Raw genomic sequence first — 17822 nt, 5'->3', positions numbered from 1 at the left:
TCCATTTCACAGACTGAGCAAACAGGTGTGGGGAAGTACAGAACGCTGCCGGGGCAGTGAGGCTGGGAGCTTCAGCCAATGCTTCCCGGTGACAGCCGCTGGCTGTACCTGCGCAGCTGTGGCAAGTACTGGCCGCAGAGCCTTTGGAGGCTCAAAGAACTGCAGCTTGTTGATTTGCTTCTACACTGAGGCCCGGGGACCAGAGCATCAGAGCAGGGGATCTGGTATGGGAGCTTCTGGGCACAGTCACCCTGGGGCCAGCATGATGCCTCGAGCGGCTCTAGTCTCTTCTGGGCCTCCAGCAGCCTCTGCTTCCTGATGATTCTCTCTAGCTGGAATGAGAGCTTTTTCTGCCGGATGTTCCACTCTGCTGCCCGAAGAGCGTCTCTCCGCTGGAGCTGCAGTGGCAACCGCCGCTTCTGGCCTCGGACCAGTTGGGGGAGCCGGGTCTCGGGATGTGTCTGAGGCCAAGTGCCTGCTAGCCCAGAGGCCTCAGGTTCTTCCCCTGCTACGCAGTCTTGCTGTTGCTGCTGTTCCAAGCCAGCCGGCCAGGTCTCTCCTCCGAGCAGCCACTGCTGGTCTGGGAAGCAAACACACCCCAAAAGGTCAGCACCTCCCTCCCTCCCGTGGCTGCCTGGACTCAGGCCCCTCCAGCTGTGGCTGGACCCATACAGAGGGGAAGGCTGGCCAGGGTGATGTAGCAGGATGAAGGCCACTGGGGCCCCTCACCACAGGGCAACGGAACCAGCCCCCAGGCCTCAGCTCAGCAGTGGCACATACTAAGACAGGCAGCAAAGCATGGACAAAGGTGTGGATGAGGAGTGAGCAGGTGGCCCATCACTTTGAGGGCCAGCCAGGAAGGTGGTTTCCTTGTGCCTGCTGCCAGCCCCACCAAGGAGCCTCTGGTCTCTGAAGGATGGGAGAGAACACCTAATACCAAAGATTCCACCATATCACAGTGAAAACAAAGGGGAGAACACAGAAGGCTAGGGAAGCATGAAAATGAAGAGACGAGAAGGTGAAGCAGACACTGCGAGAGGCTGGCACCTACTGTCTTTAATCTGCCGGCGGATGCGAGCCTGGTCGAATTCCAGTTCCTGTTTGGCTCGGATCTGTCCCGCTAGGATTCGCTGCCTCGAATTTCCCACGTAGCACTGTTGCTGAATCCGGGCCCTGTGGCGCAACTCTACAGTCCTCAGGGGCTGGTGGCCCTCATCACTCTGCTCTTCCAGCACTCTTCTGTCACAGAGGGGCCGGGGTTACCCAGGGGAAATGTAAACCCAGCTCAGGGCAAGCTGGTGGTAGTCTAATCCCCTGGGGGGGAACTCCAGAATTCAACAGGGCAGAAAGGGGTTTAGACTTCTGGCAACTTGGGACACACAAGGCACGGTGTCACAGGGAGCTCATGATGTCACAATGCAGGAAGGGAGAATGGCCCTTAAACTAGCATATTCTTAGATCACAAGTTTACTAGAAACACAAGTTTATTTTGGTCAAGGAAGATAATCAGGAAAATAAAGCAGCTTTAAAAAAACAAAAAAACTATTTTAACTAAATCAAATAGCTTTGTCCTTTAAAAAAAGAAAAAGGTAACCGCTGAAAATATGCTGGAAATATTTCTGGAGCTTCTGCTCTACTCTATGGTGGGAATGGAAACTCTCTCCTACATGTCCAGAGATAACAAACTATCGCTCCATTCCCTGAGACAGAAACCCTTTGTGATCTGGGAGGAGGAGGCAGCCAGTCCAGAGGAGGGAGAAAATAAACAATGCACACCAGACCTGTGTGCGTGGCAGGAGATCCAGAGGAGAGCTGGGCTCCACTCAAGGGCTATTCTCAGTGAATGAGCCCTGGCATAGGGTTCAAGAGTTTTAGACTCTACCATACCTTTCAGAGATATATGCTAAAGTGTACTAGTGATATTGTCTGGGATTTGTTTAGCTCCAGTGGAGATAAGTGGGAAAAGTGAGTGGGGGATAGAAATGAAACAAGGTAGCCCTGAGTTGATCGTTTGCAGTATATTTGGAATTCTCCATAATGCAAAGTTTAAAAAGAATAGTAGATTGCAGTCATGCCTTACTTTGCCACCAGGTTCCTGTGTGACCATGGCTGAGTCAGCTTCTACCTACAGGCCAACCTGTGCCTGGGTCGCCCGTGGCCTTCTTAGCAAGGATCTCATGTGCTATTTCTGCAGGTCTCTCCATTTTAGTCATTCAAGTTTCTAAAGAAGCCAACTCATGGGCACTCTGGGATGGCAGTAGGAGGGGGAATGGTTAATAAAAGTCAGGATATGGCAGAGACTAGCAAAAAAGTCTGAATCCAGCCTCTCTTAGCTAGCCCTCAGGCCTCATTCTGGTCCCAGGATGCCATGACTTTCAGGCCTGAAGAGACTCACTTAATGACCCTAGCATCAGATCTCAGACAGTTTGAGCAATGTGCTCTGGCTCACTTTGCATAGGACATTTACCACTTTGTAGAGCAGAATAAAGTCACAGAGGATATCAAAGCAGAGATCCACAAACTATATAGCCTGTGGGCCAAACTTGGTCTGCTGCCTGTTTTTATGAACAACAGGCTGCTTTTGTGCCAAACTGACAAAACTGAATGGCTGTGTTGCAACAGAGACTGTATGGCCCATGGAGCCTGAAATACTATCTGGCCCTTTACAGAAAGTTTGCTGCCTCTCTCTTAGAAGAAATTAAGATTTCTTAATGCAGCTTTAGGAGGACAGTGAAGGATGGATGGATGGGAGAGTGAATAGATGGATGGGGCTGCATGGGGGGGAGTCGACACAATGGCAGTTTCTTCCCTGGGAAGGAAGCTGGGAGGTCATTCAATCTGCAATGGGTCCAAGGCCTATGCTTGAGTGTGTGTGCTCTGGGGAAGATGGGCACTAAGTGCTGTAGGCAAGAGGCCAAATACATTGAGGAATGTGCAGAAAAGAGGGAAGGCCCCCTTTGTCTCATGTGAAGCAAAAGACAAGGGGCAGCAATTGGAATAGAAAACCAGTTAATGCCACACAAATAGAAAAGGCAGTTAATAGGAAACATTTTATACAATCTATTTCTATGTATCATGCCTCCAAATTCTGTCTGGCCAGACATTGGCTGAATTACAAACATGAGCCTATCAGGGGGTCCCAGATGAACCCAGCAAAGATCCAGACCATCAGGTACAAGGGGCAGAGAGAGGATCATTATTCTGAATTCCTTGAGAGTACTCAGCTTCCTTCTCTGCTATCTTCCAATCCCCAGGTTTACAATTTGCTTCTCCATAGAAGAGAGCTCCCTCTACCATTCTCCTAAGGAAGTGGCAATTACCAGTCAGCTTCTGCTGACCGGATACGTCTTCCTTCACGCAGCAACAGGATGTCAAAGAGAGGGTTCTGGGATGATGACTACAGACACACCGCATTCACATTCAGCCACTCACGGGTGTCACAGGGCAACGGCCTTGTGGATCACGCCATCAGACATGCCATCAGACTGAAGACGGCTCCTCTGCTAAGCACATCAGCCAAGTTCCCAGAAAGCAGATGAAAAAGAAAATACCAACCTTACTCTACATGCCTGGGTAGGTTACCAAAGGCAAGTCTTCAGTCACTGCCAGCCAAGGACCTCTGGTTCTATCAGATGGCTACCCTCGACCTTGGGTGGCTCCAGCATCCCCCAGCTGCTGCCGGGCCACCAGCTTGCCAGGCCTCCACTGCTCCCCCCACCCTCCTGCTGCCTCGGGGTCTAAGCTTCTGCAGCAGGATGCAGGAGCGCCTACTCACTAAGGCAGCAGCGGCAACAACAGCGTCTCCCGGGCTCTAGGCATTTAAGGTTATGCCCCCAAAATTTCAGATGGGAAAATGCCAAGAATATAGGCAACAAACAGTTTTCAAGGACAAACTCCCCTCTGGTCCAGATTGCTGCTGCCAGGAGATAAGGAGGCAGACCGGCCAACTTCCCCTGGCTCTGGAGTCAGCTGCAGCTGGCTCCTTCAGAGAGGAGAATGAGGGAAAGAAAGCCTAGGACAAGGGAAGGCTTTGGAGCCGGCCCCACCCAAGAGCAAATGAGACTATCGTGGAGACACAGCCACACACCAGACTGGGGGCCCAGCTGACAACGTGCGGTTCTCTCCACTCTCATGGCTTCTTCCCTTGGCCCCTCTGCCCGGTCACAGACTTGAGCCCCACTGCACCCCATTTCCTTCAGGAGCTGGCACACAGATGCTGGCTACTAGCTGGGCAGGACCAGCCCTGTCCATAGGCTCCTGGAACTGCTGCTGAAGAGCAGAGGCAGCGAGGGGGAGAGGCCTGGGTTCCCAATCCCCGTCTGAATGAAAGGGCGCATTCTTGGTGTTCCTGGAAGGTCATGTCAGTGCCTGCAGGGTCAGAGAGCCCAAGAAGAGGCAGGTCAGCTGGGGTGAGACAGGAGACAGGAACGGGAGAAGGAAGCTGCCTTCCTGGGCAGCTTTGGGGCTGGGGTGGTGATCAAGACATGGGCAAAGCACGTGCCCTTTCAACCACCCAGATCCCTGGGGGTCAGAAGGTAGTATCCTTACTGGAGGTGGGCAAACAGGCTCAGAGACTTAGTAACTTGCCTAAGGTCACACAGCTTTTACTTTGTATAGCCAGGATGTGAAACAGCTTTCTCCAACTCCAGCATCTCTCTTCAACAGCCACAGCTCTTTAAGGTGCAGAGCCTTTCCCTGCAAACCTGTGAACTCTGGGACAAACAGCACCAGTGCTCCTTCCCAACAGAAACCTTACCTAAGACAAGGCCTCCTTTCATGACTTCACTACAAAAAGGGAGGGCCACTGATGAAACAAGGGCTACGGCCTCAGTCCTGGCTCTGCCTTGGCCTTGGTATGCTCCTCCCTGTGACACCTCACCCACCTGACTTGTCACCCGACAGAGCCTTGGCCATCCGCCCCGAGAATTACCCTTAGACTCTGGTGCCTGGCCTGCAGCACTTAGCCATGAGGACTGGACCTACTGGCCCTGTATCACTGTTTCTGCTCCCACGTCCAACATCCAGCACTACCAAGGTCAGGCCCAAAGCTATCTTCAGTTGCTACCAAATGCTTCCGGCCTGGGGAAAGAGCAGCCAGATCCCTCTGAAGGAACCAGGGCACCCTCCCAGGAGCCCTGTGCTCCTGGGCTGGGCAGCTTCCCAACACCAGTGGTCTCATGAGTCCCTGCTGACATTTTCTCCATGAAGTCCCCAAGTCAGAGGCTACCTTGGCTTATGGGAACAGAAGGACACCATTATCCCTAGTACCAAGCCTGCAGGACACCTCGATCTGGGGTGGGGATTCTACACAGAAACAGATGAAGAAAGAAAATAGTTTGTCACCAATCACATAGAGTGTAGATCAGGTGGGTCTGAGACAGCAGAGCCCCAAGATATTTTTCATACTATCCCCGGAGCTCCTGCCCCTCTTATTCATAATTCTGGACCCTTGGTTATAAGAAAGAAAGGATTCCCAGTTCCACGCTATCTTCAAAAACTCAGAGGAAGCCATGGTCCTGCAAGCTAACTGACATACACTCTGAGCTCACACAAAGGCAGGCCAAAACTTAAAGGGGTATACTAGGAAAGTTCAGATGCAGTTGTCAAAGATATCTACAAATACATCACATTTATATCTTATTGCCAGAGGACAGTGGCCATAGGAAACATCAAATGATATATTTATTTCAGTAATAAAGAAAGTTGCAATATTGAAGAGGAGGTGAATGAGGGCCAAGACTGCTTCCCTGCCAACTAGAAGGTGAGTGGCTAGCTCAGCATCTTCAAATTACTTGCCCAAGTTGGTTGAGAGCAGGTCTTATTCACAGTTTAGCTGCTACACTCACCTCCTCCTCCCCTGCTCTGTGTAACAACAGATTAAGAAGCAAAACCAATAGGTTCCACAGCAGAAAAAGCAGCTGTTTCTCACCTTTCCTTCCAAAGCAAAGGGCAGAGACCCAACCGGGAGGCAGTGGCATCTCCATCCAAGTCCAGCCATTCCAAAGAGCCCCCGTCCTGGCCAGCCTCTGTGACCTGGGAACAGGAAGAGAGCAGAGATGCTTTGGTCACCCCCAACCCCGACCCCGACCCCGACCCCCAGAACCAGACAAAGCTCAAGCTCGACCCCTAGAGAGAAGTAGGGAGGCCCACAGCCACCTAGAAGCAGGGTGCTAACCTGCCTTCTCTGTCGCAGGACAGCGGCCTCTGCTGGGTGGTTAAATCGGAATGTTTGTGCTTTCCCCAGAGTTATGACTGCTCCTGCAGCACAGACACAGATGAGAATTCAGTCCACAGCTCATGTTGTAAGTACGCACTACATGTAGGGCACTGTTTCTCTGCGACAAAGTCCTCCCCTTAACAAGTTGATCATTTAACAAATTTGAATAAGAGGTATTCACTTGAATAAGAGGTCGCAGAGCATATGTACTGAACTAATGACATGAACAGGAGGGGTTCCGGCGCTGCAAGGGAAAGCAAAATGAGTTCCAGGTGGAGTAGTCAAGAATGCTTCATGGAAGAGAGGGAAATCTAAGCTTACCCTCAAAGAACAGACAAAATGTGAATAGTTTAATAGTAGTAGTAACAGTAATAATGACACTGAGTGTTTGCTAAGTGCTAAAAACACTATTAAGAACATTGTATGGATTAGCTCATTCAATCCGCACAGCAATCCTCTTATTATCCCTATTTTGACAGATGAAGAAATTGAGGTTCAGAGACTTTCCCAAGGACACAGAGCTAACAAACACAGGTACAAATTTCACATAGTCATTTTCCAGTCTAGGGTCCTGGAGTTTCTTTGTTTATGGGAAGAGGATTGAATTAGGAAATCTTCAGATCTCTGGGTGCAGAGGCTGGGTGTTCCATCCTTAAAAGCCTGTTTCACTGGGCTCTCTCGATCCTGGTTAGAGAACAGAGCTAGAGCTACTCCATCACTTGTCCTGGTCCAGACAGAGCTGTAGACAGTCCTACCTTGGGTCAGACGGCAGGAGGCAGTCACCTCCCTGCCATTGACTGTGCAGCGGGCTCCCCGAGTCGGTCGTAGAACAACTACCCCACAGGCGCTGGTGATAGTGCAGTGGTCTCTCTCGATCCACTGACCCTGAAGGACTATAGAAGAGAGGGAGTCACTTAGCTGGGTAGACGGCCCAGAGAAACATGCACCTCCATGCTTTCTATGAGATCAGAATCCGTATCTGGAAGATTTCACATCAAGAGAGGAAGAGCCACTGCCTGAAACCACCTCGTCCTATCATGTCCCAGACCCACAACCTAGCAGACAAAGAAGAAGTGGCCCCTGGATGATCCGAAATTCCTTCCTCAGAGCACCACCAGGTTCCTCTGAAAAGCCCTGTCCAATGCAAGTTCCTGCCACAAAGTGTCAGACCCATATGCTCTGTCACTTACCAATGTCCTGTTCCTGGTCAGAGTCGATCCTTCCTATTTTTGTTGTCCCCTCCTACAGAGAATAACAAAGCCCTTTTAATGAGAACAAAAAGGGATATACCCTGCCCCCAAAGAGAACAGAGCTAGAGCTACTCCATCACTTGTCCTGGTCCACACAGAGCTGTACAGTCCTACCTTGGGTCAGACGGCAGGAGGCAGTGACCTCCCTGACCTGCTGGAGTGTTAGTGCCATCTTCCTACACTACACCCACCTTGGTCTTTTCTGCACCCTTCCCACCTTTGGTCCAGGCTGCCCTCACTGCTCTGCCCACTCACTGCACAGCCCAGGAAGCCCCTGAGAAGGCGAGGGCAAAAAATCATATGAGAAAGCAGCACATATGAGAAGTTCTTTACAAAGTCAACAAGTGCTGGCCAACACCTTTGGCAAAGTGTCCTGAAGCCTGAAATTAGGGAACAGCTGTGGTGTTGGTCAGAGATTCTCTCATCTGAGGACATGGACACAGGTACAGCTTTCCCAGGAACTAAGGTTAGGGTGGTCCACATCTGGTTCAGTCAGGCTCAAAGAAACAAGCATTCTATGCAGATGTATGGAAGCACGGGATGTTTACCTTCTTGGTCCGCAGATGAAGTTTGACAGACACCACATTCTAAGAAGGGTAAAGCACAAAGAGGAGAAAAGCATATCTAGGACCAAAAAGACTGGAAGAGTGTGAGAGAAGAGGGGAAACAAGAGTTAGTATAAATGAATCACTGGGTTAGTAGAAGACAAGGCCTTCTAGCTCTTGGATTATGACAATTCTGGTTAAGACCACATTGATCTGTTTGGGGAAGGGAGCAATACAGCAACAGAGATGCTGAGTTTACATATGTATCTATCATTTATTGAAGGACCATTCACTATGTCCCAGGCATTGCACTGAATGCTCTAAGACATCTCTTATTTAATCCTTTAACAACCCAAAATATAGGTATTATTATCTCCCTTTTAAGATGAGGAATCTGAAGCTGACAGGGGATAAGTTGCCCAGGGAACCCACATCCTAAGTGGGAGTGCTGTGGCTAGACTTGAGGTCTCTCCGGGTCCTAAGCCCATGCTTTTCTGGCCCCATCATACCACCTCCCCAGTAATAGATGTTTTCAAGTGATCAGGTTTCACTGTTAGCAGCCACAAGGTGGAGGTCCCCTGCATAGCTCTCCCAAAATAGCTGGTGAAAAGGCAGACTCCTGAAGTAATGAATGAAGCTCTGGTCTCAGTGTGCCACCCTCTGTGTGCACACACAGAGCCAGCCAGGCCCCAGCCTTTGCTGCTCAGAGCCACATGAACCAAAGGATGCTGGCCTCCACAAACACCACCAAACAAAATCAAGGGAAAGGGGTCAAGACCCCACCCCCCACCCCTGCCGCTAAGTTCAGGGTCAGCCTCAATGATGAGGCACACTCCTCCCCAAAGGATAAAGGCCATAGCACATCACAACTTCTAGACCTGCAGGGCAGAAACTACCAGAAAAATGATGGCATTTTGCTTAACAGGGACTGAGTTGGCACCTGTGTTTGCTGCCCCCCTCTGTCTGCTTAAGTGGGGAAAGTGAGCAGAACAAAGGCAATTAAGGGGATGAAGTCCAGAATTATCAGAAGTCGGACCTCCACGCACTCTTCCCTCCGCCCCTTCCTACCTAAGGGGCTTCCTGAGGTGACCCAAGAGAACGGAGCTTCCAGAGCATGGCTGGGGGCCATCCCTGGGTGTATGACCAAGTTAGCAAAGCAAATAAAAACACAAGAGGATCTTAAGTAATCACTGTAATCCTATTACCCAAACCAGGATCTAAACAAACAGAAAGGGAAAATATGGATACATAAAATGCAGCAAGGCCAGGATCAGAACGAGACTGAAAGCTCACCCCAGGCTCGCTGCAAGTGCTCCGAGGCGGGAGCAGCACCCTCAGCGTGCAGACTCAGCAGTGAAAAGGGGACTCCTCCATTCATTCAAGGCCGGCACTGCTCTCCTATCTGCAATTCAGTCTCGTCCTTTAGCACTCCACAGCCACCCTAAGGGCTGCCTCTTGTCTTTCAGCTTCATTTGCCCACTCCACATCCAATCAGTATAGCACATCAGTTCTGCTCAAATATGTGCCATTTTAATTCACCCGGTCTCTTTCTGACCTCCAACCTCTTCACATGGTTCTGGCTGACAGAAGGATGATAACCTTTGGCATTTAGATCTGTTACTCAGGTAAAAGGCACTTCTGCCTAGACATCTTCACTGAGGTAGTTTATACTCTGTGCATCAGAAAATAAGCTACTTAAACCTTTTGTTCTAAGGCTTCACTCTCTGACAACTTCCCTGAGGGCTTAGCCTAAGAACAAAGGCTTTCTAAGCCTTGTTGGCTTTGCTAACATCTCACTACCATATGCACCCACATCATTAGAAGCCTTATTTCTCCAGAGATAACAGATCATTACAGATCCCCCATAAACTGTTCCTTTCATATGTCAGCTGGGGACGATTATAAGAATGAAGGCTGGATTTTCAGTGAGCGCAGGGATTTGGGCCACATAAAATATATTCTGCCATCCAGAGGGACTGTCCTACAGTCACACAAACACGGTATGAGGACAGGTGATGAGACTCTATCTACCATCAGTCACTAACTCTCAAACTGCTTCACTTAGAAGCGAGGACTTGGCCTCCAGGTGACAGACAAGCAGCTGAGCTAGGTTCCTTGTGGAGGGCCTTGGCTTTGTTCTGTTGTTTCTAGGGGGCTGCATTCCATGCCCTACCTCACTGCTTACCAGCTCTCCGAATGCTCCCTCATGCTTTCTTTAAGCTTCCCATAGCTACTTTCTCTCCTCTCTTCTTTCCTAGGTAAACTTAGCAATGGAGAAGGGAGAGGGACATTTTTGTTGATTTGGGGGTTGAACAAGTGGAGAAATACTGGAAGGGAACTATTTCAGATCTCTTGATTTCTTCTTTCCTCTGAAAGGCATCTGTGAGCAGCCTGTATCTGCGAGCGCGGGAGGGCTGGTGGTATTTCGAGGTTAAGATTTCACCTCCATGACTGCAACTGCTTCAGGAAGCCAGAAAAGGAACATAAGCAGCATCATTCTTACTTCAAAATGAGGCAATTAAGGCACAGGGAACAAAACTAAGTTTTCTAAGAGCAACTGTAGCAGCAGCTGAAAAACAACCAATTGTCTGACTTTCCAGTCTTCTGCTCTGTTCAGACAAAAGCAGAATCGCCACCACAGGCTGGCTAGCCCACTCCCTGGAGGCAGCCCCAAAGGCAGTTCAGCAGCATCCAACTCAATTCACAGACATGCAGCTGCTGCCCTGGCTTTTCACTCCTCAGCCTCCAGGGCCACTGGCTAAGGAGGTCAGGGGGTGCTCACCTTGAGGTAATAAAGCACAACACCTGTGCTGAGCACATCATCCTCCAAGGCCGTTAGGTGCGGCAGGCTGGAGTCGATGACTACCCCGGCCCTCCTCCTGTTGATGTCCACTCTGTAATGCTCCACAAGGGCCTTCCACTCGTTCCATTTCCGGGTCCAGTCTTTAGTCAGCTGGTCTATCTGCAGATAGAGGAGGTGGTCTTACACACTCAGCACAGGGAGCAGACTAAAGAAAGGTCAGATGTCACCCAGGCCTGATTCCTCACTGATTCAAAGCCCCATGGAGGCCCTTACACCTCCTCTGTGAGCTGTTTTTCCTAACTTCTTCAAAAACAAGTCACAGAAATTCCCTCAGTAAGCATTATTTTAAAGTTTCCTGCAATGAATTGTTTTTAAAATTAGAAAAAAATGCCATAAATGTTATTTTAAAAAATTAACTGGGATGTTAGATGGACACCTATGTTTATAATCTCCTTGCCCCATCCTCCTTCTATGTGATCCATACTGGGAGTATACTTCTTTTCCTGGGTGTGGTACTCTGGGTTCTAACCGAAGCTGTATGTGACTCAAAGACCCACAAAGATTACTGCCAACAGTAATCTCCCCGGTAGAATAAAGACTACATGAAACTGGTCTAAAAGGCCACATAATACTTGTGGGGAAGTTGGGGTTGCTCTGGCCAGGATCATCACTGAACTTAAACCACCTGATGATATATAACTGGCCTGTTGCTAGGCTACCTGTAGGCAGTAAGCTATTATTGCACTATATAGAGAGCTCGGCCCAGTGCTCCGGGGGGAGGCAAAGATGCTAGTGCTCGACCTGCTGCCTGGAGAAAAAGCCGGGTAATAAACACTTTCATCCCAAAGAACATTTTGCTGTCACTTTCTTTGGTCACATTGAATCCATAGCAAACCTGCCCGAGGCTGAAACCCATTGGCAAGACAATACTAAAACAACAACAAAAATAAAATACTGAGGGCCTACTATGCATATCAGCAACAGAGTCTAATAAAAATAACTCCTAGATGAAGTCATTTCAACAGTCATCTAGAAGGTCCGCAGAATCACTGCATCCCCCTTGCATGTGATCAGTGTCTGGCTGACCATCTTCAACAACCAATCCATAAGGCTTCTCTCTGGACTACCTGTCCCCAGGTTTGCCCAGCTTCACATTAGCCCACCTTCCTTATCTGCAGTCAAGGTGAATTTAAAGAACTTTCTTTCTTTGAGACCCCTTATAAATGTCCCCTGTTCCTTAAGTCTGGTGGCCAAGCTGCTTCTGTGAATTGGCCTTGCTACTGGGGAAGCAGAAACTTCCTCTCTTAGGACTTAGTTCTTCTGGCTGGCATCTGTTGAGGCTCAATAAACCCTTTTATTTCAGAGATCTCTCAGGCTCTAGAGTTTTTGACTTGTCATAAGAGAGCCGTCCTGGACCAGGAATAATGGAGGGAGAACAGGTCTGCTCCCAGGGTGACAGAAAGCACAGCCGAGTTCACCCAACACACCCACCTTTAATTCATTTTGAAGAACCAGCTCCTTCAGGTTTTCATCCTTTTCTTCATTCAAAGGACTGAAGCTTCTCTGCATAAAGAGAGAGGTGTGCTTCTTGGGTCCCATCCTTCCTCTTATGAAGGAAGAAAAGAGACAGAGGAAAGACCGTATCATTAAAATCAGAAACAAATCAGAAACTTAGATATTTGGGCTCAGACTGGTACAAAGAAGGAGAACACAAAGAAATTTCTCTGGAACAGGGGCCCTGTTCCTCATATCTGCCCACACAAGGAACAAGGGCCATTCAGGCAGGTGCTCTTCGGACAACAGAGGTGATACAGTGAGAGGACGACCACCCCAACTGAACTACTCAAGTAATCAGAGTAATTCCTGTTCTGTCTTGGCTCCTTCCTCTTTTCCCTAAGTGTCACTTAACTGAGAATACACAATACAGCAGGACTCAGAGTCTATGAAGAAAAGGGCTCTTGTGCACACAAACATTCTGTTGCCCAAATACCAGTTCGAAGCTCAGCAGCATGGCTTTCAGTCTTCCAATCTCTGCCCTGAGTTCTCTGATCAGCTTCACGTTTGCATCCTGCAACACGAGAACTCAGTCACCACTGATTGCTACCAGGTCCCAAACCACTGTAACATGTTACATGCAATTAGTTTGGAAGAACTGATTACTCCTTCACAGTAACTTCTGAGGCACTCTTCTCAAAGTGTGGACTCAGGATCAGAGCAGTGACTTCACCTAAAAACGTGTTAGAAATGCAAATTCTGCCCTCACTCCACACCTACTAAATCAGAAACTCTTCAGGGCTGGGACCTGGCCGTGATTTAACAAACCCTCCAGCTGATTCTGATATACACTAAAGTATGAGAATTACTGCCCTACAGTGAGAGGTTAGGCAAGTAATACAAAAATCAGACATGCATAGATAATAGGTGCTAACTGCCTGTATTGTGACTAAACTTAGTACCTGCCTGTCTAATTACACTGCCTTTTAAAACAGTCCACAGATGAGCTATATAAATCTAGCCACCAATTGGAGATCCCTGCCCTGAAACGTTTCAGAGATTGCAAAGCAGGTAAGGAATGTTTGGAATATTCTATTATTATTCAGCTCTCAAAACTAATGAATTCCTTATATGCCCCTTTTAACCCAAAACAGAGAAGTTACTGCAATTATCATGGGAAAATAAAAATAAAACAAGCACACATAACATAAACTTGAAAGAATTAAACACAGAAACATTTAAATGATGTTTCTCTGCAGGGCAATGGCGTACCGAGAAGCTTAAGAGGAATGGCCTTAGAAAAATATCTAAAATAAATTACTTTTAAAAGGCAACTGAGTGTAGTCAGTAGAGATATGAGAGAAGGGTATGACACTGGAAGAAAAGATTTCACTCACTCCTTCTCATTTTGAGAACAAGTCAGGCAAGTTGGGATGTGTACAAAGAGAAAGAAATTAATGAGAGAATCAAAGAATTCTGTGTAAACTATACCAGAGTAGGACTCAGAAGAAGGTCTCACCTCATTTACCTGAGGCTTGTTGATGATATTTTTGGCACTGGATGCATATCTCAGTGTGCTCATGGTCTCACTGTAGCTAGTGTGTGCAGGAGACACGGCTAGGGTAGAGGGAGAAAGTGAAAAAACGTGCCAAGCCCTTCTGACCCAGCCCAAAACCACTTGCCTTGCTGCTGCTGTCCACGCCAGGTTAATAGACCCATGGCCCTTAGTCCAAGGCAGAATACCAGTCGCAACAGAGACCCCACTCCTACATCCCACTCACTAGCAACCATGATGGTTTTGGAGTTGCCTCCAAGGCTGTCCTTCAGCAGCCAGGTCAACACAGAGTCCCGGTATGGGATGTACGACTGCCTCTGGAAGGGTCGCCCTCCACTGCTGGTCCCAGGAGAGCAAGGGATCCCACCATCACCACCATCACTGGCTGTACTGCTGAGGCTGTGGCAGCTGCTGAATACTTGAGAGTTCTGAGCTAAACACAGATTACAGAAAAGAAGAAAAAAGGAATTCTGAAACAAATGCATTAAAGCAAAACAATGGTTGGAGAACATAGATTTAAGCATCACAGTTACCAATTTCTTTCTGTATATCATAGGATGCTTTGAGTTTGACCACTGCATCAGACTTTGGACTCATGACGTGGAGTATTTGAGCCACATGATTTTTTAGTCTCACTTCTTTTTGAAACGCGAGTGATGGGATGATGGTCGCATTGTGTTCTCAACTACAGACCAATATTATTCTTTCATGCCCCAAACCAAAAGTTGAGAACCAAGTTCTCAACTACAGACCAATATTAATCTTCCATGCCCCAAATCAAAAAGAAACTTGTGTTTACCCATTTGGACAAAGTGAAAATATATGAGCTGTTTTCCAAAGTCTCTCTCCCCCTCTAAAGACCCAGTCTATCAGCAAAATACCTAAAGCGGAGATGACAATGCCCAGAGTCACGAGAGACCTGTTGATGCTGGCTCCTTCTGCAATCCGGTCCTTGCCGTAGCTGGGATCTGCTCTTTCACTGACACACAGGCAATGAAAACAGGAACAAGAGCAAACAAGAAGATACTCTCCTTACAGTGCTGTTGAAGAACACTATCCATGTCAATGGCCCACATAAATTCCCTTTAGAATTCCATTTCCAAAAAAATGTTACCATCTTGTAATGAACTGGCATTCTTCTGCTTTTTAGGCAGTAAAAATCAAATAATTCCTTACATTTTTTTTTAACTTTTTATTGAAGTATCATTGATATACAATCTTATATTGGTTCCAAATGTACAACACAGTGGTTATTAAATCCTCACCCCCTCTAGTGCAGTTACTATCTGTCAACACAGGAAGATGTTACAGAATCTGACTGTACTCTCCATGCTGTACTGCCATCCCCGTGACCAACTTATATTACGATTGAGGGTTTTCATGCCCCTTTATCCCTCTCACCCTTCCCACCAACCCACAGTGACCACTAGTCACTTCTCAGTGTCTGTGTGTCCACTGCTCCTTACATTTGTTTTTATTTTGGCTGCCAGAGCACTTGCACCTAACTGTAATGTTCATTTACAGTAATATTAGCATAGATGCTTTTCTATATTCACTTCCCCCCATTGTTGTTTTAATTTCACCTGTTATTGGCTTTTGATATCTGTGTCATTAACTACCAACCGTCTCAAATTCTTTTAAGTCATTGGGAAAATTTTAAAATTCACACTTCCTGTTGGCTGGTAAAGTTTCTTCCAGACAGCATTTAGTTTTTAAGGGAATGCTGTGCCATATTAATTATTTAGCAGTTTTAAATTAAGAAAATTTGCCTCATTTCATCTTACACCTCATGACATTATCACCAAGACTTCCTTCCTTCTAGATACATATGTGACTACATTTCATGTTTCCTTCTAAGACTTTAAGGTAGTAGCTTCTCTTTTTAAAAGCTTTCTTTCCTTTTTTTTTAAGTAATGTATAAAACTGCATAAAATCAATATTAAGCAAAGGAAAAACTATGCTCAGTTTGCTTCATTTACATCAGTGGTTTTTCGATCTTGGCTCTACAATGGAACCACCTGGGCAGCTTTAAAAACTACTGATGCCAGCACTCCCCCTCTTCCCACTAATCTTACTTGATCAGAGGTACAGCCTAGGCATTGGGAGTTTAAAAAGGCCCCAGGTGATTTTAATGAGCAGTTAAAAGAGGGAACCCCTCACATAGAAGAACTTTTAGCCTCTGGAGAACTAAAAGTTTCTCTGGAGAACTAAAAGAACTATAATTTCTCAACCTAGCAGTCAAAGAATGCTTCTGAAATTTTCTCAGGATGATTGAAATGTGAAAAGGGTTAGAACAGTTTATTCCCTGTAAAATGGGAAAGAACAAGGTCATTGTCAATGAAATAATTCTTGGCCTTGAAATCCTAATTACCTGCCTGCTAGGTCCACAAGGTTGATCTTGCTAGCAATTTCAGAGGGGAGGTTGTTCTCCAGGATTGCCTAAAGGAGAAAACACATTCAAAGCTTGTCATCTGGAATGATGTCATTTTCCCCTTAGACACCCTTCTATCCAAGGTGGTATAGATTCTACTCAAGAAGACTGTATTTGAATGTGCTTTGAACCAGATGAACTCTCAATATCTGATAAATATAGTCAAGAAGTCCTAGGTCCTTACTAAATTAAAAATAGAAGTGAGACTTCCACAGAGTAAGTGGGCAAATCTCCATGAAGTCCTCTGAGCACAATTTTCAGGGGCCCAGGAATATTAGCACAATTTACCAAGCAAAGGCTCAGCTTCCCTCCAGGGAACTCTGACTCTCATCAGTAGAGATCTACAGCAGGTGGGGACCCCAGATGGCGGTTTGTCTCTCTTGTTAACCTGAGCCACAGCATTTTAACTTGCTAAGTCAAGCACTCTACCTCTTTATATTCTATTCAGGGGCATCCAGCCCTCAAAAGCAAAATTACTTTTTTTTAAAATTCAGCATGGGCTTTTTGTTTTAATGTTGTGCATCCATCACCAAATTTAAAACATTTCCAATAAATCCCCACATCCCCTCAAGTCTGTCTGCAAATCTCCATTCCCATCATCAGCCCCAAGCAACCACTCATCAACTTTCTATCTCGATAAATGTCTTCTCAGGATATTTCATACAAATGCAATCATACAACGTCTGGCTTCTTTTACTATGTATAATTATTTTGAGGTTCATCCATGTTGAGGTGTGTATCAATAGTTCATAAACTTTTATTGCTGGGTGGTATTCCATTGAATGAATATACCCTGGCTTATTTATCCATTCACCTCTTGATGAGCATTTGCGTTACTTCCAGCTTTGAGCAATTACACTAAAGCTGCTATGAATATTTGTGTACAAGTCTTTGAATGGAGATACGACTTATTTTTTCTTGGGAATATGTCTAGGAGAGAAATGGCTGGATCATATGGTAGGTATATACTTAATTTTTTAAAGAAACTATTAAATTATTTTCCAAAGTTGTTCCATTTTACATTCCCACTAGTGTAGTATGTGAGAACTCCAGCTCCTACACTTCTTATCATACTTAGAAAAATCACTCTTTTTAATTTGTGCTGTTTAAAAGGTGAGTAGTGGGTATCTCATTTGGTTTTAACTTGCATTCCCCTAATGATTAATGATGTTTGCATCTTTTCTAGTTTTAATTGCCATCTGTATATTTTCTTTAGTGCAGTCTCAGTTCAAAATTTTTGCCTATTGTTTTGAATTGTAATTGCTGAGTTTAGAGAGTTCTGTATATATTCTGGATACAAGTCCTTCATCAGATGTATGTTTTACAAATAACTTCTCCCTATCTGTGGCTTTTCTTTTTATTCTCTTCATAGTATATTTCAAAGAGCGGAAGTTTTGAATTTTGACCAGTTCCAAATTTCATTTTGTTCTTTTGTTTTATTTGTGTTTCTAGTGCTATATCTTAAACAACCTATGACTAATCCAAGGTCACAAAGGTTCTCCCAAGTTACTTTCTACAAGTTTAATA

The 17822-nt window shown here is 46.4% G+C and overlaps 1 protein-coding gene across 1 annotated transcript in view; it reads right to left on the bottom strand.

Annotated features, from left to right (window-relative positions):
• Nucleotides 1–17822, bottom strand: part of STARD9 (StAR related lipid transfer domain containing 9) — a 156539-nt gene that overhangs the window by 57418 nt on the left and 81299 nt on the right. Inside the window, exons 10-22 of the mRNA XM_073241708.1 lie at nucleotides 16236–16303; nucleotides 14746–14843; nucleotides 14091–14297; nucleotides 13829–13926; nucleotides 12806–12883; nucleotides 12307–12378; nucleotides 10795–10974; nucleotides 7408–7459; nucleotides 6973–7110; nucleotides 6176–6258; nucleotides 5930–6033; nucleotides 1052–1239; nucleotides 109–580 (exon numbers count right to left, since the gene is read on the bottom strand). Coding sequence (XP_073097809.1) covers nucleotides 109–580; nucleotides 1052–1239; nucleotides 5930–6033; nucleotides 6176–6258; nucleotides 6973–7110; nucleotides 7408–7459; nucleotides 10795–10974; nucleotides 12307–12378; nucleotides 12806–12883; nucleotides 13829–13926; nucleotides 14091–14297; nucleotides 14746–14843; nucleotides 16236–16303 — 1838 coding nt within the window. The remainder of the gene's footprint in view (nucleotides 1–108; nucleotides 581–1051; nucleotides 1240–5929; nucleotides 6034–6175; nucleotides 6259–6972; nucleotides 7111–7407; nucleotides 7460–10794; nucleotides 10975–12306; nucleotides 12379–12805; nucleotides 12884–13828; nucleotides 13927–14090; nucleotides 14298–14745; nucleotides 14844–16235; nucleotides 16304–17822) is intronic.

This window comes from Manis javanica, chromosome 8 (assembly GCF_040802235.1).
Source record: "Manis javanica isolate MJ-LG chromosome 8, MJ_LKY, whole genome shotgun sequence".
NCBI lineage: Eukaryota > Metazoa > Chordata > Mammalia > Pholidota > Manidae > Manis > Manis javanica.
The sequence above is the reverse complement of the archived record's forward strand: the minus strand, read 5'-3'. Positions and strand labels throughout refer to the sequence as shown.